The 17,760-nt window shown below is 58.3% G+C and overlaps 1 protein-coding gene across 1 annotated transcript in view; it reads left to right on the forward strand.

Annotated features, from left to right (window-relative positions):
* The window catches only part of XXYLT1 (xyloside xylosyltransferase 1), a 134,632-nt gene that overhangs the window by 71,256 nt on the left and 45,616 nt on the right, over positions 1-17,760 (forward strand). The window contains exon 3 of the mRNA XM_038583231.1: positions 6,438-6,570. Within this exon, the coding sequence (XP_038439159.1) occupies positions 6,438-6,570 (133 nt within the window). The remainder of the gene's footprint in view (positions 1-6,437; positions 6,571-17,760) is intronic.

The following is a 17,760-nucleotide window of genomic DNA, read 5'->3' on the forward strand; positions in this document are numbered from 1 at the left end:
CTGCGTGTGTTGTTGTACATTATATACGTCCCTAAAGTTCTTCAGCCAAGTTGGAAATAAATTGTGTCCTATCCCGAAAGATATGATTTATATAACCAGTCACCGAAGGCAGGAGGGCGAAGGAAGAAACGCATGTTTACGCTGCTGCAGAAGACAAAAAACAAACAAACAAAACAAAAAAACCCACAAAAACCTGTCGTTTCATAATAGTTTGTTTTGCCTTGTCCACAAAACGGGAGCCCGTGGTCATAAAGAATGTGAGGGCCAGGCCATAGCTCACACTCCGTTTTCTATGCTTAATTTTGAGAGGGGGCGAGGAAGGCTGGAGAAAGAATCTGTTGTCCGGCTAATACGTAAAGCTGACCGTGGTCATTAATTTCGAAGCCTGGGCCCCCAAACCTTTCGCCAGGGCTGCTAACAGGTCCTATGAATCATTCTCAGGGACCCCGGGTCCGCCCTCAGAGGCGGGGTGGGCTGCTGATGTGCACAGCCGCAGCCGGGGGAGAGCCAGCGGAGCCCGCCTGCCGCGTCCGGCCGTGCGGTGGCCAGGGGGCCAGGGTGGTGTGAGCGGGGAAGGGGCTCGTGGGCCATGTCAGCAGGTGTAAAGCGCCCGTCCTGGGCCTGGCCCACAAACCCCTGTGTCTGCTCCCCGGGAGGCACCGGAGCAGGCGGGGGGAGCCCCAGGAGTCTGTCCCAGGCCTGGGCCCCGGGGTCCACCATGACCCTTGGTGGCAGCCGTCCCCCGGGGTAGCCAGCTGTCCTGCAGCTGGGCCTGTGCGGGCGCCGTCGGGGCACCGCTGAGGTCTGCGTGGTGGTGGCAGGGCTTCCATCGCACGCCTAGACCCCGGGCAGCAGGAGCCCGGCCGCTGCGGCTGGGCCTGCCCCTCGGGCCCGTCCTGCACGGGGGCCCGTTCCCCGTTGCCCTGGGCTCCGCAAGCCGGGGCGGCCCGGACTGCAAGTACGAGGCCGCGGAGGGCGAGAAGGCAGCAGTGCCGTCCCCGGGCGGCCGGGGAGACGTGGAGCTTCCTTCCCAGGCGGCTGCCCGGCCCCAGCACCCTGACACCCCCTGGACCTCGGGCTGTCACGGCGTCCCCTTCTCCCCCACCCTCCCGCGGTCACCGACAGCTGGGCCTGCTGTCCTGAGGGGCCGTAAACGTCCGTCCCCGGGCAGCTGACGCTCATGCGAGACGGGAGGGGAAAGAAGGCGCCTGCGTGAGCCCGTGTGCCGGCCCGGGCTCTTGTGCGTGCCCGTCCTTTCCTCGTCTGTCCGGTGTGGAAGGCGCGTCCGCGAGGAATAGTCTCCGGGGACGGGAGAAGGGAGGGGCGAGGAAGGGAAGCTGCTCCCCGCTTCTGTTTGTTCTTGGCTGTCACCAGCTACTCCCTCTGGGCTGTAATTCCATCCGTGGTGTGTGGTCAGATGACCCGCCTTGTGACTGTGCCTGGGAGGCTGGCGAGGAGCCGTCGCGGGCCCTTCCACGGGGAGTGCTGACCTGCCAAGTCCCAGCCGCCCTGAGGCTGCGCGCGTTGCCTGTTGCGATGCGCCGGGGCGAGGCGTGGGCTGTGTGGCCCGGTGCTTCGAACCCTCCCGAACCCCGGGGACTCCTCGCGCCCTTGGAGGCTCGTCTTTCCTTTCGCCACTTGTTAGAAACTGGAGCCCGGGAGGGTGAGCTGAGCGGGCTGGCGCCTCGCAAGGCCGTACCCACCACCGTCTTTGGCTCTGCCCTCTGGGGTTGACGTTCGGCAGGAACCGCGTCTCCCACCAAGAAGCCCGCCGAGGTCCTCAGCGTCCTTCCCCACGTGGGGTCGGCCCACATCAGTGACTCCCGTCCTACGGTCGCACGTTTACCAGTCCTGGGGTCGAGGGGTCTGTCCCGGGACGCAGCAGGTCTTCCGTTTCAGCCTGCCGAGGTCTTGCCAGACCGCCGTGCCACGTGGGAAGCAGCGTTTGAGGCTCTGAGGGCTGCCCCACGAGGTGACGCTGCCAGGAGCTCCCCTGCCTGTGTCCACCGAGGGGCCGGGCCGGCGGCGGCCACACTCCTCCTGGGACGATGGCCAGCGCGAAGGTGTTCCCCAGATGCCTCCACGCCCTAACGCACGCCCGGCTTCCTGCCACCCTCGCCGTGCGGTCGGTAGGCTTGAGGGCCCGGTTGACAGGCCCGTCACCAGCCGATGGACGTAGCGGCACCCACGTCCTTAGGTCCACCTAGAACAGGAGGGGGCCGAGCGGCGGGGCGGGGAAGGGGCACCCAGTCTCACTCCTGGTGCCGCGCTTGTTGCCGCAGACACCGGGCCGCTGGCTCCTGCCTCCCTTGGGACGTCGTACGGCTCAGCGTGCGTTGTCAGGGAAGTGGGAAGAGTCCTTGGTCCTGTTCATTTCCTAGCATCCCTGCCTGATGCTAATGCGAGGATGCGGACGGCCGTTTCCCAAAAGCCGCCCAAGGATGTGGTCGCAGAGGCCTCTTTCTTCTTGAGCTACTCCCGCTCGTCTTCAGGTTCGCGTTTTCACGGTGTGAGATGCGGATCCCCCATGAGCCACGGGCGAGCCTTGTGCACAGCCCTTTGGGCCACAGCGTTTCCTGCTCTTGAGTTCATGGCCCCCGGTGGGCGTGGGTAGCGGAAGAGGGGCACCGACTGACCTGAGAGCATCGGCCGGCCGGTCGGGACACCCGAGTTCTGGGACCAGCTTTGCCACTTAGCTCAACTCTGTGACCCTGGCAAGTCCCACGGCTTCTTTGGACCTCAGTTTCCCCGTCTGTGTAATGGGTAGGTCAGCTCTTCCTTCAGATCTGTTATCCTAGATTATTCTGTCCTCTTTGTCTTTTTTTTTTTTTTTTTTAATATTACCATTTTCTCTTGGGATCCTGACACGGCAGACGTTCATGCAGCCTGGATGCCGGCCGCTGCTTTGAGTTTTGTAGACGTCTGCTCCTTTTTCTGAGACGTTCTTCCCCATGCTTTAGAGATTTCATCTCCTCTTCGCTTTGGAGTCATCTGTTCTTTCCATCTCCGTGGTCCTAAGGGCTGTCGTTACAGCTGCCTCCGACCAGCCCCCTCCTGGGCCCTCCCTGTGCTTTTCCTACCATGCACCAACCTTGTCTCCTCCTCAGGGGAGCCGCCCCCGCCCCTGCCCCGTAGTCCACGGAGAGCCAGGGGCCGGAGGAACAGGGCCCTTTACGCGAATCTCGCCCTACGCCGTTCCAGCCTTCCTCGTAGGCATGTCCCTCTCTCCCGCGGCGACCGTCACAGCCTGGCATCTTCACAGTCACAGAGCAGAGTAAGCGTCTGGACAGAGGCCCGTGCAGCGCCGCAGGTCGGGCTCTCAGAGCAGAAGCCAGTGTCCCCGGGCCCGGCCCTCCCTCCGCCGTGAAGACGTCCGTTCGAGGGCAGCCGCTGTCTTTCTCCTTCCAGTTCACCTCATTCCGTGGAGTCCGTCTTGGAGCAGCAGCGACTCGTAGCAGAAGCAGCTACTTTATAAGTGGGGAGTTGTGAAACGGTAAAAGGCTCCGGATTCCCGGGCGTGTCCAGCTTTGCTCCCGGCCAGTCCCCAAGGGGCAGGGCGGTGCTCAGACTGACCGATGGGCTTCTTAAGGCGAGGCCAGGGCGAGGCCAGGGCTCTGCGCAGAGGAAGGGACTGGCCTCTGCAGGAGCCGTGCCTGAGCTCTGCCCTCCTGTGCATCCCCGTCCTCGAGGAGCGCTCCTGTGGCGGGGGGCACGCGGGCCACGGGGCAGGGCCCGTCCAGGCCTTCGGGCTGCTCCTTGTACAGCAGGTCGGACTCCTGTGACCTCAGAGCCCGGGGAGTGCGCGTGGCACACGGCAGGCTCTCAAGGGAGGCTGACGACGGGCCTCCCCATCACCCGGAGTCTCTATGCATCCCCGGAACTACGTGTGGGGACGGCCTTAAGTCTCACACTGTGGCCAGCTCGTCGCTCTGCCGTGTGTCAAGGTCCTGGGCACTGCTGTGCGGGCCTGCGCGGGCGGCAGGGGAGCCGGACCCGCGTCCCTGGGGAGCCGGACCCGCGTCCCTGGAGCTTCTCTCTGCTCGGAGCAGATGCCGGGCCTCCAGACACGACGTGCTGGGCTTTCAGGCGAAGCTGACCCAGGTTCAGGTCCCAGCCCCAGCTGATTTATCGCAGGGCCTCGGACTATTGTTTTTGACTCTTCTAAGCCTGTTTCTTCATCTGGACGTCAGAACAACTCCGCATCTTCAGGTGGTTAATGAGAACTGAGCTGGTGCCTGTGCGTGCCGGGCACTCCCACTCACAGAGGGTGCTTCCCTGCGGCTGTCGTTGCTGCCATCGACGGTGTCCCCCCAGGGCCAGGACGACAACCTACCCCTCCTCCCATAGCCCCGTCGGTCCCTCTTCGAGGCCTCCCCTCTCTTGGCCTTTGTCCCCTCCGCCCCTTTCACCGACAGAACCTGCGATGATGGGGTTCCTCACCCCGGGACGACGGGATGGCAGTGCCCCCGGCCCTGTCTCATTGGAGCTCTGCTCCACCCTGCACCAGAGCAGCCGGGAGGAAAACGGTGACTGCAGGCGGCGCGTGTGCCACGGGGCCTCCCCACCGTGACCTCTCGAGCGCTAGGACTCTCGTTCCCACGTCGTCTCCTGGGACACGGTGTGGGTGGTCCTCGCAGGGTCGCCTCTGAGAGCAGCGGGGGCCCGAGGCCCTGCCCTGTAAGCTGCCCCCGTCCTGCACTGCTGGTGCAGGGCAGCTTTCCGGGGGACAGCCGAGCCACTGCAGGGGCCCCGAGGCCTCACCTCCCTGGCTCCTCGGTGCAGTGCTGGGTGCTGTGCTTGGTGGGGGAGAGCAGCGGCTTTGCTGGACGGGGTGTGGGTGCAGGCAGGCGGCAGGGTCCACGCGGTGGGCGGCCCACCTCCTGCAGCCCCTTCCCGCGGGGCCCGGGAAGCCTGCGTCTGGCACCCCCACCCTTTCCCCTGGCCTGGGTGCTGCGTTCTCGCCAAGCGTCACTGATTATTTTCAAAACACTCAGGTCAGACGTCAGCTGTGCCACAAAGGAAAAGAGAACAAGAACAGATGAATCAGTGTTTCTGGAATCGTAAGCTGTGATTTCTTCCTAAGCTCATTGAGAGGGGGCCTATTGAATTCCACACACATTCCTGCGCGTTGACCGACTGCCAAGCCTGCGTATGAGTGGGTGGAGGCCGAGGTGCCACAGACACGGTCCCCGTCCTCACAGGGCCTCCGTGGGCAGCTGTCCTCTCAGGACACGGGCGGAGCCTCACGTCGGGGGCCGGTGGTGGTCTCTGGCCTCATCTGTCTGTCCCTGCCCATATGTCTTCCTCCTCCAGGAAGCCTCCCCTGACTACCTCCAGCGTCAGTGATGCCCCTGCTCTCCAAACCCTGGATTCCCGCGGGGCCCTGCAGCCTGAATACGGGACGCTGCCCGCCTGTCCTGTCATCTGCCTGACGTGGGGCCCCGGAGGCCCATCGTATCACCCCCCACTTTGACAAATGAGGCAGCTACGGTTTAGAGGAGCCGTTCTCCCAGGGTCACAGAGCTCAGCAGCAGCAGAGCTGGACCTTGCACCCGCGTGTCCCGATCCCCACCTTGGGCCCCCTCCTTGGTCTCCAGCATCATTTGACCCTGAGCACCCCCTCCCTGGAGCCCCCAGAACCCCCGATCCCCACCTTGGGCCCCCTCCTTGGTCTCCGGCATCATTTGAACCTGAGCGCCCCCTCCCTGGAGCCCCCGGAGCCCCTCCCTTTTCACGTCCACACTAGGGCCTGTCTCCTTGTGTCCAGGCAGCCGCGTGTCATTGCTGGTGGGGGACGCCCCGGGCAGCTGGGCCCCAGCACTGCCACTCCAGAGCGGAGTCAGGCTTGCGGGGGACGGACAGAGCCAGTGCCTCCCCCTCCCTCCTCACCCTGAGTCTGCAGGCGACAGGGGCAAACGGGTGATGCTGAGGCTCCGTCTGTCTGATTAGAGCCACGCCGTCTCTCCGTCGTGGGATGGGGACCTAGCCGTGTCCGGGGCCTTTCAGCTGCCCTGGTGGCATCCAGGCTACACGCACACGTAGGCTGGAGAAAGTCTGAGTGGGGGGTTGCCGGCCCTCTGTCCTATGGGGTCGCCTGTGCCCCAAGGAGGAGCCCCGTGTGCCTTGGGTTTTCCGTGGGGCGGCCCTGGAGCGTATCGTGCGGACAGCGGGCCTGACACGGAGCATGGGGCCACCGGGTCAGGAACCCAAGGCCTGTCTGCCGGTGGAAGGAAAGGTGGGCAGTTGTTTACGGACACTTGGAGCGGGGTGGGTCGCTGGCGGATGACGGGCCTTGGTGTCCAGCGACGACTGTGCATCGTGCAGGTGACGGCGGGAGCGATCCCGTACCTGTCTCTGCAGCCTTCCCTCATTTTCTGCCCGTGGTGGAGCCTCCCAGGATGTGTGTCTGGCTCTCATTTTCTTTATCTTTCCTCCAGAGATCCTGCGGATAATTCAGCTGGACCTAGACCTGAAGTACAAGACCAACATCCGGGAATTGTTTGAGGAGTTTGACAGTTTCCTGCCGGGCGCCGTCATCGGCATAGCGAGAGAGATGCAGCCGGTGTACAGGTACGTGGCCGCCGTGAGGGCCCGGGCCGCCCCCCCTCGCCTCCCGTGTCCTGCTGCCCACGGCAAAGCGGGATTTATTGGTAGGCGGAGTTCGCTTAAACCTGTGGGCGAGCGGACGCACCTGTACTTGCTGCAGACAGTGGTGCGGGCAGGTGGTCCCCGCAGCCGTGAGGCCGCCTCGTCCTCTTGGGGGAATTTGTAAGACTTTTCCTGTAGAAAGCCGGGCTGTTTTGGTTGTTGACTCTGGTTAAGCTCAGTTTTGAGATCTCGGGCTTTCCCTGGTAAGGGCCGTGTCAGGCTGGAGCTCTGACTTGCCGGGCTGACGAGGAGCCAGGTGTCCTGCCTCAGTCACCGGTCACCCCCCCGCCCCCCACCCCGTGCGAGCAGAGCAGGGTTCTGTCTCAGAAGGAGGGAAAGCCGCGCAGCTCTTCGATGCCTGGTCGCAGAGGGGAACGCATCATGCATGACGCAGTGCTTCGTGGCCTGACGTGCGCGCCCGAGAAACCCCGGCGCCTGAGAGCCGGGAGACGTGGTCGGGGGGTATCCGCTGCAGCGTCGTGCGCCGTAGGCAACAACTGAGAATGACTTGAATGTCCGTAGCTAAGAGGACGGGCCCATAAAATACGTTTGTCCAGCTGGGTGCCGTACAAATGCAAAAACGAGCCAGGGGCAGCCTCACGCCCTGCCAGACACAGCTAAACGTGGCCCTTAGGTGCACCCCACGTGGCAGCGATGGGCCCCTGGGCCGGCACGGCGCTCCCTCTGCGGGGTGAGGGCAGGGAGGGGGCAGGCCTCGGGTACACATTGCCTCTGGGGCGCCTCAGTGTCGTTAGTTCTCCACCTGGGGGCCGTGCACACGGTTGCACACACTCTCCTGCGTGCACTGCAGGTCTTACAGCTGAAACAAGGGAAAGGAAAAGCAGAAGTCCCTACAAGCCTTTGCTAAAAACTAGACCCGTGGTTCTGGGTCCAGAGAGCTCCACGTCCCCGAGGATCCTCCTCCGGTGGAGCCAGAGCCCACGCAGCAGCAGCAGAGCCCACGCTGCCCTCTTTGTTCTCAGAGCAGAGCCTCCTGCCAGCTCCCTGCAGACGTTCCTGGAGCCGGGCCGTCTTTGGAGACGAGTGACCCAGGAGCCTGCACTTCCCCTAAGAGAGCGGGGAGTGACAGCTCGCTTGCTTGTGACTATTTGCAAGACGCAGATCACATAACAGGAAATTCCTGCAAGACCTCTGAGTGGCCTGATAACTCCGGGCCTTGTGGGCTGTTCAGCCTTACATCACACTCCCCAGGCTGCCGCCCCTACACAGCGGAGCCTCGCACTCTGCCGGGAACAGGAGGGGAGGCCTCGGGCACACATTTGCCACTTGAGCTCATAGTGGCCTCCGGGCCTCATTCCCTCACCTTGATACAAGGTGGATCTTAGTTCGGGGTTCTTGGCTTCACACCTGGAGGGCGATGGAGGGAGCACCGAGCTGAGAGCCCAGAGCCCTACGGGCCGGCCCTGCGCTCTGCGCTTGGGGCCTGGGCTCCTCCCACGTGAGGATGGGAGCAGGTGTGCCGCAAGCCCTCCGTCCACCTGCTCTGGCACCGTGACGCCGCCCTCCTGACCCGCCGTCTCCTCGTTGTCTGTCCTGTGTCCTGAGGCTGCGTGTCTGCTGGTGGACCCCTCGCCGCTCCCTAAGGGCCAGGGTCCCCGGGATACTCACACCATGGTTAAATGCAGGCAGAGCAGTGGCGCCTTCAAGCCCTGGCTTGGAACCTTCCCATCTAATATAAGTGGAGAAGACATGATCCCATTTAAATAGAGTTGGCCAGAATTCATGTTTTTGTAGATCTAGGATTTTACAGTGAAACTTAAATCAGCTTAATTGTCTGGACTTCTCAAAAGAAATCTCAGAAAGATTTTTAGATCCAAAATGAAATTGAATTTTTCTTGCCTTCAGTCTTTAATTATCATGACGTCCAGTGAGAAAACTGAGGCCCCTGCAGCTGCTGGAGGAGTCTGGCCTGTTTGTAGGGCTCATGCGCTCAGGATCACCAGAAACAAACACCCCTTTACGCACTCCCCCCTCCCTCCCCCGCTGAAGTGCTTATAAAGCCTTTAATAGCTAAGTCTGCAAACGACCGCGCCGCACAGACGTGCGCCCTACTGGCTCGGCGCAGCTGCCTCTGAGCCTTTGCCATCTTGGGCTGGGGCTGGGAAGGGTTTGGTGCCGGTGGGTCAGACGGGGAGTGGACTGTGGGTTTTTGTGGAATTTTTGCTGTTTTCCGCTAGAAAACTGGAGACTCCAGTGGCCCCAAAGAAAAAGTGTTGGTTGTGTGTGTCTTTGGAGCCTGTGGCCGGGTACAGGTGCTTGTGGGGAAGGGGTGGGAGGAGACCTGGGGTGTGGACGGGTAGCAAGGAGACGGAGCCGGGCCCTTCTCTGGAGCGGCCGCTGCGGCCCCACGCCTCTGACCTGGCCATCACCGCCGGAGGGGCGTCCCGGCCCGCGTCTGCCCACTGCCCACCCCCTGCGGTCCTTGAGGAACCGGGAACCAGTGGGAGTTCCCGCAACCACGTGGTCTCCCTAAGTGGCCGAGTGGGAGGTGGGCAGGGTCTTTATCATAAGCAACATCTGCTAGCCTCTATGAAAAGAAAGGAAAATCCGGAAACAAAACAACAGCACAGGAGCAAAAACTTGACTGACGCACCGAGTGCATCTTGCTCTGGAAGTTCACTGAGCAGAAATAAATCTTGCATCTCCTCGACTGTGTTATGTTTATAGGCCCTTGCCTGACAGTTACTGTACTTCAAAAGGACGCACGTTAAGTCATTTTTATGGTTGTTTCCCCTCCATTGTGTGCCACCAAGAACGTTAGCAGCTTGGAGGGGGGTGGAGGAAAAAGTAGTTCTCATTATTCATTTGACAAATAGCTTTCTTTGCCTTTTTCTTTTTTAATCCCCTTCCCCCCCCCACTTCCACACCCACGTGTATACTAAACTCACCGTGCGGGGCAGCACGGGTGGCTCAGCGGTTAGCACCGCCTTCAGCTCAGGGCGTGACCCTGGGGTCCTGGGATCAAGTCCCACGTCGGGCTCCCTGCATGGAGCCTGCTTCTCCCTCTGCCTGTGTCCCTGCCTCTCTCTCTCTCTCCCCGTCTCCGTCTCTAATAAATGAATAAAATCTTTAAAAATAAATAAATAAACTCACTGTGCTTCCTGGGAAGTGACAGACTGTGGGATGCTGAACTAGTGGTAGAGGCACCTTTTTCTATAGGGTCCCTGTTAGTATTCTTTTTTTTTCTCCTTTTTTTCTTAATTTTATGTATTTGATAAAGCGAGAGATTGAGCACACAAGCAGGGGGAGCAGGAGAGGGAGAAGCAGGTTTGGAACCTGGTTTGCCAAAGACGGACACTTAACCAACTGAGCCAGCCAGGTGCACCCCCCCCCCCCGCCCCCCGTTAGGATTCTGTTGAGTCAAACATCCCGTGACCTTTCTTGTCTGCAGATTGGGAGCCGCGGTCATTTCGGGTGGAACGGCCCTGTCTTGGCCCTTTCTCTGCCTCTTTGTTGGAGAACTAGACCGCCGGACAGGTAACTCCTCGTAGGTGACGTGTTCACTCTGGGATACACGGCCGAAGGGGAGAAGGGCCCGATGCTTTCTCTGCAAACGGGCAGCTGTATTTTACACACACGTCAGTCCAGGATACCGTTTTGAATCTGCTTCCTTATGAACGTAGGACCGTAGGACCCTCCTTATGCAGAGCCTGCGACACTATAAATACGTATCCACAGGCAGAGCAGATGCCGAAGATGCAGATTCCTTCTTGATGCCGAAGAAATCCCATTTGGGCCGTTCTCAGAAGCTGTGGATTTGTGAGGCTTTTTGCAAGTCACTTGATTCCCTGGCCTCGGTTTTGTTTTATTTTTTAACGTGTAAGTGGGGATGACTACACCTGAAGCATAGAATTACTGGGGAACGTATGTGAAGCAACGTGCAGGAAAGCTGCGGTCGTGGGAGACACTCAGTAGAGGGCACTTGCTCACTTTCCTCCCGTAATCCTCCCAGCTCTTGTTTGTTTTCTTTTCGAGATGGTTCGTTCTACTGGATACTTCTGCTCTACCCCAGGAAACCATACGGGGTTGTCAGTTAAGGCACACGACATTCACTTAGGTTGGATTTCAGAAAAACAGCAAATAATTGCCTTGTGTACGTATACTCCAAATACTGCAGGGGACATGCTTCTACAGAGCAGTTAGTTGCTGTTTATATGGAATTTAAATCCACGGACACCCTGTTTTTTGTTGGTTTGCATGTTTTGCTAAACCTGGTAGCTCTACCCCTACCCAAGAGTTAAAACCTCTGTTTAGTAGAAGGGAGTGATCCGGCTTCTCTACAAATCCCCAAGTGGGCAGGAGCACAGCCTTATGGAAGCAGGAGCTTGTAAGGAAAGCGGGGTGCAGGGTGCGGGGGCGGGGTAGGCGGCCGCTCTCAACGTTTCCGCGAGGCACCAGGTCTGAGGGTCACTGCTCTGCAGCAGCGCCCGGCTTGTGATCTGGGTCCGCGGGGAGGGCGCTGGAGCTGGGAGGCCCGGCTTTGGGCCGTGGGGTTCCTGCTGAGCCTGGACCGAGAGTGAGCGTGAGGGTGAGCGTGAGCTTGAGCGAGCCTGGAGCTGGGACCACGGCCTCTCCTCCCCGTCGTGGAGCTGGCCACCGAGGAGCTGCTGAATGGGAGCCTTGTTGGCGGGGCCGCCGGCTTCCGGCTCCTTCTCCGTTGGCTCCGCGGGCCCGCTGTGTGCTGTTTGAGCCCGAACCCACAATGAGGTGGAAGCAGCAGGCTAGTCCTGTCAGCTGCTGATAACACACCTCTAGGCAGGAATTTGCTTTTGCGTCCGGTATTGTGATAACGTCTGCTCTTCCAGCTCTTTAGGCCACGCGGTTTTTATCGATAGCATCTGTGCCCGCCTGGCCCCTCTCCGGGTGGCTGGAATGCCCAGTCTTTCCGCAGGTGTAGCCTTGACCCATCGAGGGCCTCTGGGAGCGAGTGAGGACTTAGCACAGGGCTGGGAGACGGCCGTGCGGGACGGCCCCACCTGTGCCACTCGGTACTCACGGTGGGGTTGGCTGGAGCGTGGAACCGCCGTGTGCGGGGTGCCTGGTGGAGACTGGCGCTCCCGACTGGTCGTGGCCGTTTGTCTCCTCCTGGCTCAGCCCCTTAGTTAGGGCTGTGACCCAAGGGAAGTCCCTTAACTCCTGGGGTGGTTCCCTCGTGTGTAAAATAGGAGCGACTGACGGCGGAATTAGTGCCACTATTTCGGCGTCTTGGCCCTTGAACTCCCTGCCTGTGTGTAGGACCTCCCTGCCATATAAACCTCCTGCCCTTTTTGGAGGACAAGAGGGCCGATCCTTTACTTCCTGCCCTGGTGGCTGGGGTGGCGGCTGGGGTGGCGATGCTGGATGCTGTGCACCGTCCTTCCCTCTCTCCCTCCCTCCCCTGAGATCAGCACCGTGAATTTAGTGTCTATGCAGGGAGGGTTTTTTTTTTTTTTTTAATTTTTATTTATTTATGATAGTCACAGAGAGAGAGAGAGAGAGAGGCAGAGACACAGGCAGAGGGAGAAGCAGGCTCCATGCACCAGGGAGCCCGACGTGGGATTCGATCCCGGGTCTCCAGGATCACGCCCTGGGCCAAAGGCAGGCGCTAAACCGCTGCGCCACCCAGGGATCCCCTATGCAGGGAGGTTTTATGCTCTCGCCGTATACCCGAAGCTGCGTGGGCTACTTGCAAGACAGCGTTACAAGGAGGAATCAGCCGTCCACAATAAAGGAGGGAACTCTCAGTCTGGTCTGTGGGAAACCAGGAGCTCGGAGAGGGGGAGCTGTGCAGGTGGAAGACGGCAGCGTGGGGGTAGCCAGCAGGGAGGAAGGAAGGGGGCCGACGCCCCCTCCTGCTTCCCACAGTGTCAACCAGGGTGTCTCAGTGCCCTGCAGAGGCCCAGCTGCTGTCCACACCCCGGTGCCCCCCAGGGCTCCAGCCCTGCTCACCCACCACCAATGAGCTTTCTGCTCCACCAAGACGTTCACTTCATTGTTTTAACCCTGCTGTCCTTTGCCCTGCTGCACTGCTTGAATTAAAAAAGAAAAAAAAATTCAGGGCAGCCCCGGTGGCCCAGCAGTTTGGCGCCACCTTCAGCCCAGGGCGTGGTCCTGGAGACCTGGGATCGAGTCCCACGTCGGGCTCCCTGCATGGAGCCTGCTTCTCCCTCTGCCTGTGTCTCTGCCTCTCTCTCTCTCTCTCTCTCTCTGTGTGTTGCTCATGAATAAATAAATAAAATATTTAAAAAATTCATTATATAAAAGTAGTGTATTTTCATTAAAAAATCAAGAAGTATATGAGGACTCTTATTTTCCCAGAAATTTTCCGCCAATTTACCAACACGTATGTGCGCGTATACGTGGATTCATACTTTATACCCTTGTGCATGTTTTTTTTGGTTCACTTACCAGTGTATCTTGGCCACCCTTATACCCAACTCAGTATTTCTGGGAAAACTTCAAACATATGCAGAAGGAGACAGACTCCCGCAGTTCGCTGGGTGCGCGAGTGTTGCAGTGTTCATGGAGCTTAGGCATCCCCAGCCCGTGGCCAGGCCGGTTCCATCCCTACTCCTCACCTCTCCTCTTCCTCCCTCCTCTGGATCTCTGTTGTCTTGAAGCACGTCGCAGCCCGTACATACCACTGCACCTGTAAATGTCAGCTCTCATCTATTATTTGTTTTTTTTTGTTTTTTTTTGTTTTAAAGCATCCTATTAGCTGTCGCCTGGTCTGGAGCTGAGGAGGGTTGTGTGAATTCATCGTGTCATTCTGTCCTCAAGTCCCTGGGTCTGAAATCCTCACTGGGCACGAAGTTCTGCTTCATAGGAGATGCCCTGCCGCCACCACCCCTTCCGATCGTAGCTTCTCTTTCCATCTGACACCCGAAAAGGAATTGCTTGGCGCTTGTGCTCGTGGTTTTTTTGTTTTATTTTTTGTTTTCTTTTTAATTAATCAAAATTGAGCCTGTCAGTTTCTATTAGAGTTCAATCTGAGTGACGGAAAAAAGGCTGCTGCCTTTTACATAGTGGCTGAGAAAGAGGCTGAGAGTTTCCTCAAGTCCCCGGGCCCCTGCAGGCCTCGCCCGTGTGGTCCAGAGGCGGTGATGGGGGCCCCCCAGGAATTATAGGAGGGGAGGGAGAGTCCTGCCCTGCAGTCGACATAAAAATACCTACTATGAGGTGATCATTTTTTACTCCCACCACTGGGAAAATGTGTTTTAAAAGGGAAAAGAGGGAACGCCTGGGTGGCTCAGTGGTTGAGCGTCTGCCTTCAGCTCAGGGCGTGATCCCTGGGTCCTGGGATTGAGTCCTGCATCGGGCTCCCTGCATGGAGCCTGCTTCTCTCCCTCTCTCTCTCTCTCTCTCTCTCTCTCTCTCTTATAAATACATAAAATATAAAAAATTAAAGAAAAATAAAGACCCAACAGGGGCAGCCCAGGTGGCTCAGTGGTTTAGCACCGCCTTCAGCCCAGGGTGTTGACCCCAGGTCGCACGATCGAGTCCCGTGTCGGGCTCCCTGCGTGGAGTCAGCTCCTCCCTCTGCCTGTGTCTCTGCCTCTCTCTGTGTCTCTCATGAATAAATAAATAAAATCTACAAAAAATAAATAAATAAAAGGGAAAAGATGTCTACAGAAGCGCAGAATGGAGCTGTGTTCCTGGGAATGTTAACCGTGGCCCGTCTGCCGCTGTGCGCCTGGAGCTGTGGGCATCCAGCGCCCGCCGAGGGCCACGGGCTGCGGGCAGGCTGCTGGGGGCGGGCTGTGCTGGCCCCAGGGGGTAGAGGGTCCTGACGGGCACAGGGAGGGCTTCCCTTCCCGGCAGGCACAGCTCAGGTCGGTGTGTTTCCTCCTGCGTGTTAGCCGTGCTGGGGCACCGCTGAGCCCATGGAGACCCGTCGCCTGGTACCCGAGCAGATGTCTCGTGGAGGAGGGAGAATGGACGGGGGGGGGGGGGGGGGCACGCTGCCCGTTCTCCTCAGGGTGCAGGCCAAGGCCCAGGCATCTAGTAGATGCCTGCTGAGTCCACGAAGGAGCACTGGTTGATTCGGAGAGAGCTGCTTCCCCGAGCTGTGCCGGCCGCTGCTAGGGGAGGCTCTGCAGCCCCACCGCCGCCCTTCCTACACACAGTGCTTCCCTGTGCTTCCTTTTAAAGACAGTCCAGGGGACACAGGGTTATTCTCGAGTTTTGCTGGGCTCATCGCGTGGGTGAACTTGGAGGAATTCCGAGGGAGGAGACACGGTCCCTGCTTTCAAAGCGATCACAGCATGCAGGCAGTCGGGCCGCTGAAGCTCAGTGGCGACTGAGTGGCGAGTCGGTGCTGTTACGCTCGGGTTCCCTCCGCCGGGCCCGGAGATGCCTGCCGCAGAGCCGCGCCCCCGACTGTGGGGCACACGCCGTCCCTGGCTGGCTGTTCCGCCTTCCGAATCCCTGTCCACCTTCTGAAAGGATTTGTGGAAGGGAAGTGGGATTGCTGGGTGAGCACAGCCTGCAGGAGGCTCCCAGGGTGGACCCGGCTCTGCGCGCAAGAAAACGCTCATGCAGTCGGCTTTTGCCGAGGGTCCGGCTAAGCAGTAGAGGGAAACTGAACCCTGCCCGTCGGAAGTTTGTGGCCCCGTTGGTGGGACGCTCCACTGGGAGATGAGCCCGGGCAGGTGCTCCCCACTGAGGCCCCCCAAAGGGTCTTACTAGAATTTGTTTCTTTTGCCAAATAAACGTCTCATTTGCAATCTAGGCAGCAAAAAAGACTCCTCTGTAAGCCTCTTCCTGGGGGGGAGGAGGGGATCACCGTGACTCCAGGGCCCCTCGGGTACGCATTGCAGCCGCCCTTCGGCCGTAGGGGAAATGGGTACGCAGCCTCCGGGTCCGCTGCAGAACTAGCCGTTGCAGAAATACCAAGTTTTAAAACTGGAGCTGAGTTTGAAATGAACACTTGGCCTCCTAGGCCTGAACTGGGTAACTCAGCCCAACAGCAAGGAGCTGCCCGTAGGAACACTGCTCCAGGGACCCAGCCTTCCCAGGTGTGTCTGTCCTCAAGAATTTTCTATCATTATTTGTAAAAGAGGAAGCTTTTTAGGAACCAGAATTGCTTTCTGTGTATCATTTGGCCCTAACGTTTGATATGTCGTTGCTGCTGGAGGTTGCCGGTCCCGACAGACTTCTAGAAATGTGAGGTCGGGGAGATGCTCCCGGGGCCTCCCTCCGGTCTGTGTGGCGTGAGGCACCCGTGCATTTGGCTGCTTCTCTGGTTCCACTGGGTTCCTGTTGGGAAACACTGCCACCCTCCATAAAATGAAGCCTGAGATCTGCACAGACCCTAAGCAAGGGGAGCTCTTTCCCTGACTCAGACCGTTTGATATGGTTTGACCCAAGAATCGTGACTTTGGAACCGTTTAAAGAGGGCGATGTAATCGTAGCATTCTACTCGTCTGGGCAGCAAACAAGACGTTCACGTTCTCCATGTGAGGGTTGTTCATTGGTGATGAGCTTTGAGAGAGTCTGGGAAGTAGTGTCTAAGCAAGGTAGGGACATAATGTCGGCTCATTTTTTAGAAGGAAGAACTAGAGCGGGGGGAAGAGCATCTCCAATTCTTTCTGCCTGTTCCTTCCTGCCGAGACGTCATCGGGGTTTGGAAAGACTATGGTGTGGTTTTGGTCATTCAGGTCACCGCTCTCCTCACACCTCACCTTCCTTCAGCTGCTCTCAAAGGTCAAGGGCATCCTACAGATGAGCTAGTGAGTAGAGACCGTCTTTGGGGCCTCTGAGCCCCCAGGAGACTGAGATGTCCAGCCAAAACCTGGGAGGGGTTTGTGGACCAGATGCAGCATCCGGACTGCATGTGATGGGCTGCACATGGAGGTGCCCACCAGTCCCCTGCCCAGACCAGACCGGACCAGACCGGACCAGACGGGCCCCAGTCTCCGGTCCATTTGCCATATCACATTCAAAAGCATGTGAAAGTGAGTAGTCGTTTTGTATAAAATTGTTACATGAGGGGCACCTGGTGGCTCAGCGGTTAGCGCCTGCCTTCAGCCCAGGGCGTGACCCCGGGGTCCCGGGATGGAGTCCCGCATCGGGCTCCCTGCATGGAGCCTGCTTCTCCCTCTGCCTACGTCTCTGGATCTCTCTCTGTGTCTGTCATGAATAAATAAATTTAAAAAAAAATTTTTTTTTTTTTTAAATTGTAACATGAGAGGGTATTGGGTAGGCTCTCAAAAGGGGATCATCCAGTTAGCGTAGCACATTGTACCGAGCACGAGAAGAGGCCATCTGTGATTCAGAAACTCAGGATACAGGCCACAGCAGTTTAATTTCAGGTAAATGCCTCCAAGAAGTAATACAAGTTTTTGAAGATTCAGAAACAGATTGTGAAAGACAAGGAAGGATAGAATTGAGTGAAACCCCATCTGTGTCTTGGGTCTTGACTGATGTTTCTGATGTTCTCGTTTGTTTTGCATGAATATGGGCCCAGTGCTGCCAAACCTTTGTGTTTTTTTTTTTTTCCCAAGAGAAGCCAGAAATCTGTGTTGTTAATGTAAAAGCTTCTGATCTTTAAATATTGACCAAATATTACCAAAATAGGTAAACCAACAGTCTGCTAGCCGAGTGACATGGTGGTGCACCAGATTCAGCCCAAGAACTGCCACGTTGAGGCTTTGGGTTTAACATTCACTGAGGCAAAAATTGACCAAAGGCTTGTACCATTTGGCCTGGACCTTCCGAAGACTTTGGTTGTCTGGTCCTTGGATGCTGACGGCCACAGGTTTGGGTGTTTATTTTTTTTAATTTTATTTATTTATGATAGTCACACAGTGAGAGAGAGAGAGAGAGAGAGGCAGAGACACAGGCCGAGGGAGAAGCAGGCTCCATGCAGGGAGCCCGACGCAAAACTCGATCCCGGGACCCGGGGTCACGCCCTGGGCTGAAGGTGGCGCTAAACTGCTGAGCCCCCCGGGCTGCCCCAAGTAGTTGAATTTTATTGGTAATTTAAAATTCTATCAAATGGGGGCGCCCCGGTGGCTCAGTTGGATAACTGTCTGCCTTTGGCTCTGATCATGATCTCGAGGTCCTGGGATCGAGCCCCATGTCCAGCTCCCTGCTCAGCAGAGAGTCTGC

The sequence above is a fragment of the Canis lupus genome, chromosome 33, assembly GCF_011100685.1.
Source record: "Canis lupus familiaris isolate Mischka breed German Shepherd chromosome 33, alternate assembly UU_Cfam_GSD_1.0, whole genome shotgun sequence".
Lineage (NCBI taxonomy): Eukaryota > Metazoa > Chordata > Mammalia > Carnivora > Canidae > Canis > Canis lupus.